General features: G+C 30.0%; 2 protein-coding genes across 2 annotated transcripts in view; both read right to left on the reverse strand.

Annotated features, from left to right (window-relative positions):
- Positions 1–820, reverse strand: part of LOC111639364 (vacuolar protein sorting-associated protein VTA1 homolog) — a 32,630-nt gene extending 31,810 nt beyond the window's left edge. Inside the window, exon 1 of the mRNA XM_023385236.1 lies at positions 669–820. Coding sequence (XP_023241004.1) covers positions 669–768 — 100 coding nt within the window. The 5' untranslated portion in view covers positions 769–820. The remainder of the gene's footprint in view (positions 1–668) is intronic.
- A 1,111-nt stretch (positions 821–1,931) lies between these two features.
- LOC111639365 (vacuolar protein sorting-associated protein VTA1 homolog) lies at positions 1,932–10,078 on the reverse strand. The gene is made up of 2 exons (XM_023385237.1): positions 9,926–10,078; positions 1,932–2,071 (listed from the first exon to the last, which is right to left on the reverse strand). The coding sequence occupies exons 1-2, from the start codon at positions 10,023–10,025 to the stop codon at positions 1,947–1,949; spliced, it is 225 nt and encodes a 74-aa protein (XP_023241005.1). The 5' UTR covers positions 10,026–10,078; the 3' UTR covers positions 1,932–1,946.
- Positions 10,079–15,915: the final 5,837 nt, after the last annotated feature.

Raw genomic sequence — 15,915 nt, forward strand, 5'->3', positions numbered from 1 at the left:
CACAACAACAATCATTAAAAGTGGGTTGGTATGGACTTGGAAAGTCCATTCTTTTCTCATAGCTACCCACATATAGCTTGCTCCATTCAGAAGTTCCGAAAAATTATATATGCACCAGAAGGAAAACAAAAAATATCATTTATCAAAAATGCTCTATAAAATTAAAAAGTGCACATGTATTGTATATAATAGAAAATTAGATGTACGAATTGATTATGTATAAGCTTTTTCAACAAATCAAATTCAGTATTATATATAATCTTTTATCTTTGTCCCGTTTTACAGGAGCAACCCCTGGTACAGTACATAAGCTAGTTGATAATGAATATCATTAGTAAAAACTGAAAAAAATCTAAATTTAAGCACATTATCTTCTATCAGTGCTGTTAGTGTGTTAACAGTTACATATTATTTTTCTTTAACTGTTAAGTTTTATATTATGTACTTTTTGAAAAGTATTTTAATATAATATATAAACCGATATTATCATCGTAAAAACGTAAATAATAACGATCAAATTATTTAATAATATAAAATCCATGTTTAAATTTTGCACACAGTTATTGATACAATTGAATCCAAGTAGACAATTTCGTCTGTGTTTCATTAATTGTATTACGTCACACTGTTTGTTTTGAAAACGTCTTTGAAGCGTTGAGGATACTTACACCAATAGGAAACGACAATATCTCTCTGACGGTGTTCCATAGACGCTCTAATATAAGGTTGAACTGCTTTCAGCGACTCTGGCACTCTAATGTTCGCCATGATGTTTAGTGGTAAACAAGACTGATAGTGACGTCATTTCGTGAATTTATTGGCAAAATGTTAATGCTTATTTCTAAATTTGTATAAATTTATATTATCAAACTAGAATATATGAAAATAATTTGTTTAGAAATAAATAAACTGTGTATATTTTTTGTTAATAAATTGATGTTTTAAAAAAGAAATTATATTGCTTATCCGAATTAAAAATATTTGTTTTAATTTTTTTTTTATATTTTGTAAATTGATATAGAATTCTAAAATATGTAATGGCTTAAAACGATGCTAAATATTTCATTATTGTGTAATTTATTTTTCTATTTTTAACTCTTATTCCGGTACAGTGGCACACAAAGCATCGGTCTCGATGACGGGAGGATGGCCGAGCGGTTAAGGTGTCAGCCTACCTCTCTGGAAGACTCGGGTCAAATTCCGATGGTCGAAAAACCACAAAAGAAAATGATGCATTCGACGTCTTTTTAGCATTGTTAGCGACAACAACGTCAAGAAAATATTTCTAGTAATTGCAGTTATTCGCTAATGAACCAGAAAGTCTAGTACTGTAAGTAAAAGTGAGGAATTTAATTCCTTTTCAGGAACTGGAACTGTTTGAACTGATCCAAGTGAGGAACTGATTCGTCGGAATTGGTTAGTTTGTTGGAGTAGATGGTCCTCGTCGATTTTAAATGATATAATACAATGTTTGTTATGTCCCTGCTATTAGTCTTTGTTAATTAATCTGCCCCAAATTATTCTTGCTTAACTCGGATTCGAGAAAAATATAGACTACCATGAACCCTCTAACGTTCAACATATATTTACAAGCTGTTTACAACCAGGGATGGAGAGTCGGAGTCGTATATTTTTTCCGCCGATTCCCTGTTTACAACATGTGTTAATTGTTGTCACTAATTCGGAGGCAGTGTTGGCTCTCTGTAGCAGTGCCGGCCCGAGGCANAAATAAAATTTGAATTGCAAAAATTCTGAAGATACTAGAGAACTACAAGACTAGAATTCTTTAAAAATGTCTTGGAAATAAGAAAAATAAGTCATGAATATTCTTGTATCATTTTTCTTTGAAATAAAATCAAACTGTAAAAAATGTTTTATTCAAAATCAACAATTTTCCATTCTAATAAAAACAGCAGAAACTATACAAAGTCAAGATTGATTAATTATCATCCTTCATTTAAAAAATTAAAAATTACCTTTTCCAACCAATCCAAAGCTGCTGTTAAGAATGCAACACTCTCTTCTGAACTTTTATCAATTTTCAATGCTGACTGACAAGCATAAAAATAACCTGAAATATAAAATTCATATGATATTTATAAAGTAGAAATCAACATTAATATTGAATACAAATCAATAAATATACATTAACATTTATATTAAACAATACGAATTTCTATTAATATAAAATTAAATTACAGTAGAGCATCGATTATCCAACTGAATTGGGGACTCAGGTTGGTCGGATAACTGAAAAAATCGGATAACCGAAAAGAATGAAAAAATTACATTATTAGTATAGTATATTAGTATATCCCATGTAATTAGTATATTAGTATATCACTATTAATTAACTTTACGTTAAATTTTCATCGATGTTAATCCTAACAATTTTTTTAAAATAATAATCGTCGCTATTGCATCGTTAAAAATTATTTTTAAGTTATTTTATTGCTCACAAAACAAACAACCACTCATAATTAGAAAATTAAGTCTCGTTTAAGTACTGGCCGCCCTTCAATAGTCAAGACGTGTTGCCAGCTAAAACACGCAAAAATTTAACAAAAATAATATTAAAGTAGTCAAGACAGTCAAAATATTGTAGTGCCACATCACTAGTGGACATTTGAATTTTGCCGACTAGAACAGTCGGTTAACCGATGTGACGGTTAATCGGGGGTTGGATAATCGATGCTCTACTGTATACAATAATTACCAATGAATCTCATGTAAACTATTTTGGTAATTTTACTTAGCTTAAAACAAAGCTAAAATGTTATATTTTATTTACATTTCAACAGCTATACTCTATGTACTGATAATCAGCTACCTCTCAACAGAAATTAATAAATCATAAATAATTGAATAAATAATAATCTCAAAAATAAAAATATTATAGTTATTTCAAATAAATTAAATTTAAATTAAGTCATATTTATGAATCTCAACAAGTCATTTGATAGCAAAAAAAGTTATATTATTATAGTAAATTGAATTTTAAAATTTTGAGAAAACTTTTCATTTAACAGTGTAGATTTATATTCAGTTTAAAGAAACAATGATAATCTGATACAAAACAACAAACTCAAAGACAACATAGTAAATATTAAAAAAATACAACTTGAGAATATAGCTGATTTCATATAAACAACCCTACTAACCTAATACAAAGCAACAACACTCCAACAACTGCCGTAAATTCATTTGTAACTTATAATTATTTATTCCAAATTATAGTTTGTGATTTATGGCAGTTGTTAGTACATTATAGCTGATTTCAATATGTAACTGGTTCAAACACTGTTCAAGTTGTCACATTCACAGACTCTAAAAATACTGGCCATCAACAACTTTATTTTACTCAGATGCATTTAAGAAATTACAATATTTTCCTCTTTGTGGGCTTTCCTTTAAACAGGCTAAACAGATACAAATACTTTTTCAATATTATACAGTTTTTCAATATTCCAATCACTTTTCACTAATTTCTTTAATAAAATCATTTTTTCTTATCTGTGTTCCTTTCCTTAACTATAATTTTATCCACAGTTTTTGCTGTCATTAGCTTCATTCCAACTGAAGGTAAAGATGGCAATAAAATTAAAATATATCACTTTATAAACACTAAGTCAAAATGAGACATTCATAATTTATTTTGAGAAGATCTTTCTTTTGTTATAATAAAAGTTTTTTTAATAATATTTTTATGTTATTCATATTATATCATCATAAATTTACATTCATTTTAATACAATTTGTCTATAATGTCTTAGGTTGTAGATGATGATGACAGCCTAAACTTGAAGACATCACATACTTGTGCACAAACTTTGAATTTTAAGTGTTATCAGAGCTGTGCAAGATTATTTATGTGCGCTACTATGTTAACTTTTTCAATTGAATTGTAATTTTAGCAAAATTTTAGTTTGATTTAACCTCTATAAAAAATATTCAATTAAACCAATATAGCAATTAATATTTTATTGTACTAGTATCCTAGACAATAAATTTATTTTTCATGATTTCAATATTTAAAAAATTGTAAAAATACAACTATTGAAGAGTGAAAATTACAAAATAAAATCATTCAGTGCAAAAATGCACTATTAGTTTGGGGGATGGTTGAATATTGTGGGCTTAGGGACATCATATTTCCAAATTCCACTGCTATTCATATGTTAATGCTTTAAAATCATGAATTTTAAAATTTTATAGATTTTGAAAATTTGAAAATGTAACAAACACATTTGTGATTTAACTAACAACTTACAAAATTTGGCCAGTCAAATTAATAAGTTTTTTTATACATGTCTCCTTGTTCATAACTAAACATTCACACTGTAAAAATTTCTCTAACATTTAAATCAGATGTTGGCATTTTCATTCCAAAGTAACAGGTAGAATGGCAGCAAGAGAAAACTAAACATTTTGTTAATAACAATACAGGTGTCATAAAGATTAAAGAAAAGCAAGAAGAAAAAAAAATAACATCACAAATTGCAAATGAATTTCATATTCCAAGTTTCAGAGTATTCCATTTAAGATCAGAAGAATAGCAAAATCACTAAAATGATATGAGTCAATTTTTTATTGATAAATTTTTCAGGACTTTTTCATCCATTTTTTTTATCTTCTTCATATAACTAGACCTCTTACTTCTTTTTCCAATTAATTATAGTAATACCCCAAACTTACGCGATAGGTGGGACCGAGCAATAACCACGTAAGTCGGGGTATAATTTCGCATATAAATACACACAAATAATTTTTAATTGGGGCCGGAGACTAAAGAAAACAAAAATTTAGAAAAAAATGTTTAATAAAATCTTAGATAATACATACGTATAACAAATTAGGCCTATATTATTTNAAAGAAATATTCAAATATTTTATGTATAACATTTATTCAAAGAAAATTATACAATGTACATTGTTAAAGAGTCATCTTTTCTTCTATAATGGAATGAACCAACCAACCTGGAATGCAAATTCGATTTGCAGAAAACAAACAAAAAACAAAAAAATTTAATTTGGAATTAGTCATTAAATTTGATACAAGATGGCAGCATAACTGACTATCTCTAGTCAAATTATTTAATTTCTAATATTTAATTAATTATATCCTTTACATAGCCCAAGAATTTAGCATATTGTTTGGTGTGTTTATATAATGGACTATGGTTGTTGATGTTTATGCGTAATATGTCTGAACACAAGTTTGGAAAAATGAATCACAAGCGTCACTAAGATGCCAGCAGAACAAGTGCTAAACACAGACTGATGTAACATATGCACAACCTGGGACTTCCTCTCTTCTTGTCACTCGTTGAGCAAGTCATTTTTTTACAATTTGTTTTGCTTGTTATGCAAATTACTCATTATGAGAGATGCTTGTTAAACGAGGTTCCAATGTACGTCACAAATATAAAAGTACAGAATATGTAAAACATTATAGGTAATAGAAAAACTACAATTGTTATTATTTGTTAACATCTTGATGTTTCCATAGTGCAAAGATGTTACTGAAGTATGTAAGAAACAAAAACTATGGATGACATCAGAGCTTTATTCTAACTACATGAAAAAGACATCCATCTAATTGCTGAAAACAGAAAAAAATTATTCTTTTTATCAACAGTTGCAGTTTGCATTCAATGTTTCCTACTCTGAAAGCTATAATAGTTGAATTTTTATCACCAAATACAACTTCTAGATTGCAACCTATAAATCAAGGAATCATTCAAAACTTTAAATTATGATACAGAAAGCTTATCGTGTGCAAGATGTTTCATGTTATTAAAGACGGATCACATAAATTTGGAATGAACCCGCTAGATACAATGCTAATAATCAAAACACTTGGAATGATGTTCCACAAAGCATCATTGCAAATTGTTTTACAAAAGCAGATTCCATTCAACAGCTTGTTCATGCTTTAAATAAATCTAAATTTCCATCAGAATCCTTCAACAATATCAAAAACTGGGAAATCTCATTATAGAACTGAGTGATGAAATATCATTTGAAGATTTTGTCAATATTGCCAACAACATAGCTACCTATAGATATTTATATAAACACAAAATCAATGCAGAAGGTAAAGAACCAAATGCAAGAAACAAGCAATGAAGATTAAGTAGATTCAGGAAAGGACAAATATCCTTTATTGTAGTTTCTAGAAAGCTCCTTAAGAGCTTTAGCTTTAAAGGGGCTTTTTAGAAACTATATCATTCATAAAACAAAATGCTTTTGAAATGATCAACTACACCAAAAAATTGTTGTGTACAAAGTCTTGTAACAGACTTGTACCAGACAATTATCATTAGTAGGAGCTAGAAGAGAAGGCAGAGTAGGTAGAAGAGAGTTAGTATGGGAAACACTGCCCCTTGCCATCCCATGTAGCTACATCCCTGAAATTTTACTTTTTTGAAAATTATAATAAGCTTTAAATGTTAGACTGATGTTAACTTTAAGCTGAAAGACAAAAATTTTTTAAGTAATGAAATATTGAATTATAGAAACTATGATTATTTTAATGAGATAAATATCACAATTACAATTACCCACAAATGCTGGATAAATCATTTGCAATACATACAACTATTAACTTTAATTTTTAAATCCTTTTTAATACATACAACTTTTTAAATTTAAAAAGTTGTATGTATTAAAAATTAAGGTTAATAGTTGTAAATATCACAATAGAAACAATATAGTTGGACTTAAATATATGTATAAATTTTTAGATACACATGTACTGTACAAATTAACAAAACATTGACACTATTAATGGAAAGTCAGTTACAAGAGTTTAATGATGATTTATTACTTTTTACCCAACAATTTTTTGATGCATTTGACCATTTCAAAAGCATTTTGTTTTATGAAAGATGTAGTTTCTAGAAAGCCCCTTAAAAGCTAAAGCTGTTTCTAGAAAGAGCTTTAGCTTTCTAGAAACTACAACAACTACTACAAAGGATATTGGTCCTTGACTGAATCTACTTCATCTTCATTGCTCATTTCTTGTATTTGGTTGTTTACTTCTGTATTAATTTTGTGTTCAGATAAGCATCCACAGCTATATAATTGATGATAATAACATAACTGATATGAACTGTAATTTATTAAGGGTTAGGTTAACTAATTTTTCTGTTTAATTGTATTGTAAATGAGTGTAAATAAGTTTTCTTTAAATCTATTGATGTAATAGTCAGTTCTTAATTTACAATTAATGTTCCATTCAAAAACGTTCCCACATTCAAAAATACATTTTGGAATTCTTTGTTCTAATTTGTGTATCATTGTTTAAAAAAGTATTTCATTTATAGGACAACCTGATGAAGGTTATTAAAAATAGTCATAAACAGTAGTTGTGCATTAAAGTTTGAAGAATGCCAATTTATTTTTGTACATTATTTTTCTATTGATTCTAAAATATTGATAGTTTCAAAATATAATACTAAAATGAGAAGGAAGCAATACCTCATTCAATCTGAACATTTTTAATATTTTTCTCTGTCTAGAAAATTTTATGTTAATTATTGATATATAATTAACATAAAAATCTTCATCACAAACACAAAAAATGTTTTGATATAACAACAAAATCTTTTCACATTAAGACTTCATCACTTCTTTATTTTCTTGAACAGCATATACTGTATTTACTTTATATTAGAGATAAGTTCTGTTTTACATTGATATCCTATATTAAGTAACTCCTATTTATTTATCCCACAAAATATTTCTCTTTCATAAAGATATTTTAGATAGAATAAAAAAAAAAATGCTTTTGGTAAATGATTATATGCAAAATTAATCACAAAGTATTATGAACAGTAATTATAATGACTGTCAATGAAACAATAATCAAATGAGTGATTAAATATATATATAAATAAATATATATATATGAATTCTTGTTGGTTTGTCCTTTATACAAATCTATTCTTAAATTGATCTGGACTAAAGTTTGTATGTGTATTACTTAGACTCTAGAATCAACACTAAGCTATATAGAGAGATGGACAAGTGAGAGACACATCTTTAAGTGGCACATGTTGTGTTGGCATCAGAGTTGCTTTTCAACAAATATGAAGGTCCATCTATTGGATCTGCAGAGAATTTTTGATAAACAACTTTTGCATCTCAGTGATGGTAAATTCACTGAACATCCAGATAGTAATTTAATAGCACTTGCTATGGATTTCTGCAAGCTATTGTCATCACCCAGAGATTTGACTGAAACTATATGTTACAACTACATAAACCATAAATGGATAAACAATAAAGAGAGCAATATTGGCATTTAAAAAAAATGAGCTGCTGAACTGAATTTGTATATCCAAGCACATTTCAGCTGTTGTACACTGTATCTGTTGGGAGTTTTAAATTCCTTGGAACCAGCTGGACCACAACTCATAACCTAGAACTAAAGGTTGGAGCACCAGTAATGCTTTTGTGAAATTTGGACCCACCAGAGTTATGCAATGGGATGAGAATGATCATAAAAAAATGATGCTCAATGTCATTGGGAAAAAAATATTAACAGAACGTGCAGCGAGAGATGTGTTAATTCCAAGAATATCATTAGAGAGGTTGTGTCTGAAGTTCAAACTTTAAACTTGTAGGGCAAGCAGAAATATATGTTTGATATTTGAACTCCAAGCAAAACACGTTATGCCACATGTTGACGTCTATCACTGATTCATGAGATATTGTTGAAAAAAATGTCAGAAACATTCAAGAGTGACGAAGGTTACCAGCAAAGGTAAATAAATTAAACTATTTCTAGAAATTTACAAACAAATTATGCTGTTGATGGTAGAAGATGCCGTAAAAGAACAAACCTACTTCTACAGTGTTATGATAAGCTATTATGAGTACAAATATGTAAAAATTCTATAGGCACTTCACATCGCTTGCAAAAACATTGAATAATTAAATAATTTCTGGATTAAAATCGTCTGTTTCTTTACAATGTTATTCATAAATGCTTAAATAATCATTATTTTAATAAAATACGTCACAATTTTAACCCAAAACACAGAAAAATGCAGACGTTTAAGCCGAACTTCTACTCGCCACGCTTTACATTCCAAATGCCATTGTGAAATTTCTAGGCTTACAAGATGGCAGCACTTGATGTTCACGTTTTAGAGATGAAAACTTCGGCCACAACTTCTCTATTAATTCCCATAGATATACCATTTTAGTTTATGCGGTCAGATTAGCTTTTGCAACAACTATAAAAAAAGCACAACAACAATCATTAAAAGTGGGTTGGTATGGACTTGGAAAGTCCATTCTTTTCTCATAGCTACCCACATATAGCTTGCTCCATTCAGAAGTTCCGAAAAATTATATATGCACCAGAAGGAAAACAAAAAATATCATTTATCAAAAATGCTCTATAAAATTAAAAAGTGCACATGTATTGTATATAATAGAAAATTAGATGTACGAATTGATTATGTATAAGCTTTTTCAACAAATCAAATTCAGTATTATATATAATCTTTTATCTTTGTCCCGTTTTACAGGAGCAACCCCTGGTACAGTACATAAGCTAGTTGATAATGAATATCATTAGTAAAAACTGAAAAAAATCTAAATTTAAGCACATTATCTTCTATCAGTGCTGTTAGTGTGTTAACAGTTACATATTATTTTTCTTTAACTGTTAAGTTTTATATTATGTACTTTTTGAAAAGTATTTTAATATAATATATAAACCGATATTATCATCGTAAAAACGTAAATAATAACGATCAAATTATTTAATAATATAAAATCCATGTTTAAATTTTGCACACAGTTATTGATACAATTGAATCCAAGTAGACAATTTCGTCTGTGTTTCATTAATTGTATTACGTCACACTGTTTGTTTTGAAAACGTCTTTGAAGCGTTGAGGATACTTACACCAATAGGAAACGACAATATCTCTCTGACGGTGTTCCATAGACGCTCTAATATAAGGTTGAACTGCTTTCAGCGACTCTGGCACTCTAATGTTCGCCATGATGTTTAGTGGTAAACAAGACTGATAGTGACGTCATTTCGTGAATTTATTGGCAAAATGTTAATGCTTATTTCTAAATTTGTATAAATTTATATTATCAAACTAGAATATATGAAAATAATTTGTTTAGAAATAAATAAACTGTGTATATTTTTTGTTAATAAATTGATGTTTTAAAAAAGAAATTATATTGCTTATCCGAATTAAAAATATTTGTTTTAATTTTTTTTTTATATTTTGTAAATTGATATAGAATTGTAAAATATGTAATGGCTTAAAACGATGCTAAATATTTCATTATTGTGTAATTTATTTTTCTATTTTTAACTCTTATTCCGGTACAGTGGCACACAAAGCATCGGTCTCGATGACGGGAGGATGGCCGAGCGGTTAAGGTGTCAGCCTACCTCTCTGGAAGACTCGGGTCAAATTCCGATGGTCGAAAAACCACAAAAGAAAATGATGCATTCGACGTCTTTTTAGCATTGTTAGCGACAACAACGTCAAGAAAATATTTCTAGTAATTGCAGTTATTCGCTAATGAACCAGAAAGTCTAGTACTGTAAGTAAAAGTGAGGAATTTAATTCCTTTTCAGGAACTGGAACTGTTTGAACTGATCCAAGTGAGGAACTGATTCGTCGGAATTGGTTAGTTTGTTGGAGTAGATGGTCCTCGTCGATTTTAAATGATATAATACAATGTTTGTTATGTCCCTGCTATTAGTCTTTGTTAATTAATCTGCCCCAAATTATTCTTGCTTAACTCGGATTCGAGAAAAATATAGACTACCATGAACCCTCTAACGTTCAACATATATTTACAAGCTGTTTACAACCAGGGATGGAGAGTCGGAGTCGTATATTTTTTCCGCCGATTCCCTGTTTACAACATGTGTTAATTGTTGTCACTAATTCGGAGGCAGTGTTGGCTCTCTGTAGCAGTGCCGACCCGAGGCAAGTTTTAAGATAGATTGAGATCCTATTATGGTACCCCCTTGGTTGCCCCTAATTTATACCCTTTAATTTTCTTTACCACTGAGGCGCCCACTGGGATTTAGCGTATGGAGCGGCTGCTCCGTTCGCCCTATGGCTCTGCAATGGCTGTCTAACAAAGAACACCCGAGTTATTTTTTTTAATAACACTAGTTTAATAGTACATAGTCTAATCGTAGATCGATTAATAGAGTCCGACCCTGGCATAATTTATTACAGATTATCTGATTTTTGTGTATTACTCAATTCATTTGACATTCATTTTTTCTCAAGGAAATATAATGTAAAGTTAAAATAACACTATGCGGAAATCATATTAATTAATGTAATTAAATATTAAAAATATAATATTTTAAGTTGATAATTAGATGTTATTGTAGCAATGTTAACCTTTATATGTACAGAACAGGACCAAAGAAGAGAAGTGCCCGCGATTTCTCAGCTTATAAATCGGGCAGCCAAGTCTTTGGGCGCTGCGCTTGACTCGCTCTTTACTAGCTGTGTGAAACACGACGTGACAGTTACAAACATAAAGAAAACCCAAAAAAAAAACCTGGCCAGCCTGTTGATCGGCCTTCACTGGTTTTATCTACTCGTCCATTGGTGGACGGTAGCCTACAGGACAAAAAGAGCCAAAAACGAAAAATATATATACTGTATTGTGCCTTATAATTGGGTATTTATAAATACATTAGCTTAGAAATATTTATTTAAACATTTATGTTGAAATATTATCATTTTGTAGAATTTTGTTTTTATTTTCGTTTAAAAAGTTTCAATTTGAACTGAATTCCTTAATTTTCTTCTTATTATTTTTTATATTCTGCTATGAAAGCAGTAATTGGGTTCACAGAATGTTATTCTAATTTGTATTTTAATACAGTTTGATGTTTTATTGTATTTTAACCTCAAGCGCCACAGTTATTCTATTGTTTTTATTTTTGACTTTAATCTTAGAGTTGTGTACTGTTTTAAATTAGAATTATGTGTTTACTAGCAGATATGCCCAGCGTTGCTTGGGCAGAAAGTAATGATAGCAAAGATTAAGATTATTACATTACAGTCAATTTTACCCGTTTTCACAGAATGCAAGAATTAGGTTGCCCTGTTTCCAGACTAATTAGAGAATTTGTAGATGTTTCTAAAAATATGTTCGATTTGTCGCAAAAATGCAAAAAAAAAAAAACCGCATTTGCGCCTGTAAATTTTGCAAGTCGCTTTCTCTTAACACTTCAATTGTTACTTAACCACTTTCATTGTTTACACTTTCCCGCGGAGTAGTGTTAACAATGAAAGTGTTCCCGCGGGGGGAATTTCGAAAAATCCCTTCTTAGTGTACATTCTCGTGACGTACCTTATTAATACGTATTCAAAAACGCAAAAAACCGCATCTAAAATAGTATAATAGAAGCGGAGTTCTTCATGGGAAGCCTTAATTCTGTCCCTCTCTCTCTTAATTCTGTCATAACTACGCGATAAGTCACGAACACCAACAAACAAAATGAAAGTTTTCGTTAGAAATAAATACAGTACTTTTCCTTGCCATATATCTAATAATAGACATACAGTATGTCATCATCTCTCCAAATACAGTATCTTTTTTATTTCTCTGTGGATAGCACGACACATGTTCCACGGACTTCGGAATTTTCACTTCTTTTTCGGTTCTTCCATTCGTCACAGATAAGAAACTGACGTTCGAACCTATGACGGATCTTGCTTTATATACCCCCACCAATGGAGAGTCCCACCAATACAAAAAAAAGCTTCGAATGGTCTACAATGTTCCAGCACATTCCACAACGTTCCAGCACATTCCACAACGTTCGAGAGTGTTCTGGAATGTTCCACAATGATCTGGAATGTTCCGGGATGTTCTGGAACGTTCGGGAACATCCCGGAACATTCTGGAATGTTGTAGAATGCTCTAGAATATTCTGGACTGTTCTAGAAATTTTTAGAGGGCAAAACTTCCAGCTCTTATATCTTCAACAGCACGCCTTCGGGTAGAAACGGGAACCTTCTTCATGGATAGGGGATAGAGGGCTGCCATACCATATAACTCCCTTGATCGTACTGGGACTCGTTTTGAGTTTTAGCGGCACTCACATTGTACACTTACCTTTATAATATATATTAGAGAGGTTGCGGCCGACATTTTATACGAGAAAACGTGTACGTAGGACGTTCAGCGCCGCCTTCCTGTAAGCCTAGTAATTTGACAATGGCGTTTGGAACGTCAGTGGAATCGTGCTGGACGTTCTAAATGCCATTGTCAAACTTCTAGGCTTACAGGAAGGCGGCGCTGAACGTCCGACGTACACGTTTTCGCGTTGAAAACGTCGGCCACAACCTCTCTATTGAGTATTGATTATTATTATAGCGTGTTTGTTTTAACCTCGCATCTTTAGGCTTTTCCTACATCTGTTTGTTATTATTGTATTAGAAAATGTAAATACCAATTTGAGGTTCACATTTGACGAAAATTTTCTCATAGATTATTTGAAGGAAATAAGCTTTTAGTGTTTACTTAATGGTTTCGGAATAGTACACGATTTCGTTGTCTCGAAAGTAATTTTGAATATTTTATTATTTGAAACAAATCTCTGATTAATTTTTTAAAGATTGAACGTTGTTTTTGTTACTATTTTATTGATTGAAATTGCTCTAACGATTAATATATTAGTAGCATATAAACTTTCTACTTAAATGCGATAACGTATTTTGATTTCTATTATTAAAAGCTTTATTCTTTTCCACAAAATTACATTTGCCTAATTGAAAACACGGAATTTTCGAGTGATTTCGACATTCCTGTTAAACTTCGCGTCAGAAACATCTTTTTAAAACCCTCATTGACAGAGGTAATAAAACAATTTCTCTTACAAAAGACAATTGTTTCAATTATCTGGTAACATTTAAATGGTTCAATTTTAACTCAAAGTGAATGAATTGTGGTGTAATATATGTTGATAAATACATTATCATTTCAATAATATTGAATAAATATGCAACTTATTTTTAACTAAATAATAAATCNTTACAGATGACGAGACTTTTCAGTATCAGAACTTCAGTTTTCATTTCAGAGGAAAATATAGGTCAATATTTAGGAATATCGAAGAGGATCTAAAAGACAATTACAAGATTATTTCACAAGAATTGGGTGACGTTTTAATGAAAAAATTTCGACTTAATGAAGAACGAGAAGTGAAAATACTGAAAGAGTTTAAATTACCCGAACAAGTGTTTGTTTGGGGGATTATTGGATACAACGGAAATATTTATGGTCGACATAAGAATTTTTCGGAAAGAAGAATTATCAAGTATAACATTGAAACAGAGAAGTTGACTTTTGGAGATAAATTCGATTTCGGTGAGAATAAACATTTCGTATATTTATTTCACGGTGATAACTTTTTCTGGGCATTTGAAGTTATAAGTCAGACAATAGATTATTTAGACACTGTTTTAGTGGGTTATAAAATGGATTTTGATAATTTAAAAGTTTTGTCAAAACTGAATTTTACTTCGAATAATTTTAATTATAGGTTCACGTTTGTTGCTTACGATAAGCTGTATCGCGTTTATTATCGCTCTGGTAAGATTTACATTTCGTCAGCTTTAAACGACGAAGAGTTTCTATACATTGATGTACAGGAAGATCTATACAGATTTGAAAGAGTTTTGTATAATGCTAAAGAACAAAATCTTTACTTACAGTCTACTGATTACAAACATAACTATAAAATTATTGTAAAAAAGTTACACTTTAATAGTTCAAACGAAGATTGACGAGTCGCTTCAAAACTTGAATTATATTCTTTTATTTTTACTTTTCCATATAAAATCGTTTTGTACTAATAAACAAATTTAATGTTAATAATTGTCTTGTATAAATTATTAATAAACACATTATCTGCTTACTTTGTTGGTGTAAAAATAACAGTTATAAGTACAAAATATTTATAGTTGAATTAAATGATAGTTAATAATTTTGTCAAAATTTTTATATAAAAAATAATTGAAAGTAACCGATTATATAGCATAGCGGAGTTGAATAAAACGGGATATTGATTAATGTGATAGTATTATACACAGTATATATGTTACCGTTAAAGTTTATAATTCGTTATTATAGAGAATACCTGGTTATTTATCGAATATCTAAACAGACCCGTTAAAGTGTATAATTTTTTTACCCTTGCATACCTTAACCATTTATTACATTGAATAACGATAAAGTGTGGAATGAAAATTGTGTTAGTTTTTAATGATCAGGGAATTTTATCGATGATGAAGATAAACAATTAAAGCTATGCCAACCAGTGTTGTTATCCGTTGAAGTTATTGGTTTCACCAAACGATCGCCTTAAACGAATGGGTTAATATCCGCTATTATTAGTGATTAGATGCTAACGAATTTAGCACTAAAGATTAATTATATTATTATAATATTATTTAGTATCTAATCATTAATAATAGTGGATTTACGGCTCGATTAAACGGATTGTTTGGTTGAGTATTTATGTATCGGGCTTCGGGGTGTGTAGTCAAGTTATCAGTTGTTTTCCGTCTATCTGCTTTTGCTCAGTGCTGAGACAATTGTAAAATTTTTGTTCTTAAATTTTTTAAAATTATTTTTATACAATGTTTTTGGGAGGAAAATGAGTAAAATAGAGGTGATAAAAGCGAGGTTCGAATCCCTTCGAAATCGGGGTATTGCAAAAGACAAAAGTTCTACGCCAACTGATGAAAAGTTATTTCGATTTATACGAGAAATGATGACAGTTAGAGTGACAGACAAGAATGATCCTGAAGAGAAGCCAATGAAATTTTGAAAATTTAAGCAATGAAAATAAAAATAATGTCAGAAAAATCACATTCTGAGACATCT

This window comes from Centruroides sculpturatus, unplaced genomic scaffold, assembly GCF_000671375.1.
Source record: "Centruroides sculpturatus isolate CEXI.00-Female unplaced genomic scaffold, Cexi_2.0 scaffold1239, whole genome shotgun sequence".
NCBI classification, from domain to species: Eukaryota; Metazoa; Arthropoda; class Arachnida; order Scorpiones; family Buthidae; genus Centruroides; species Centruroides sculpturatus.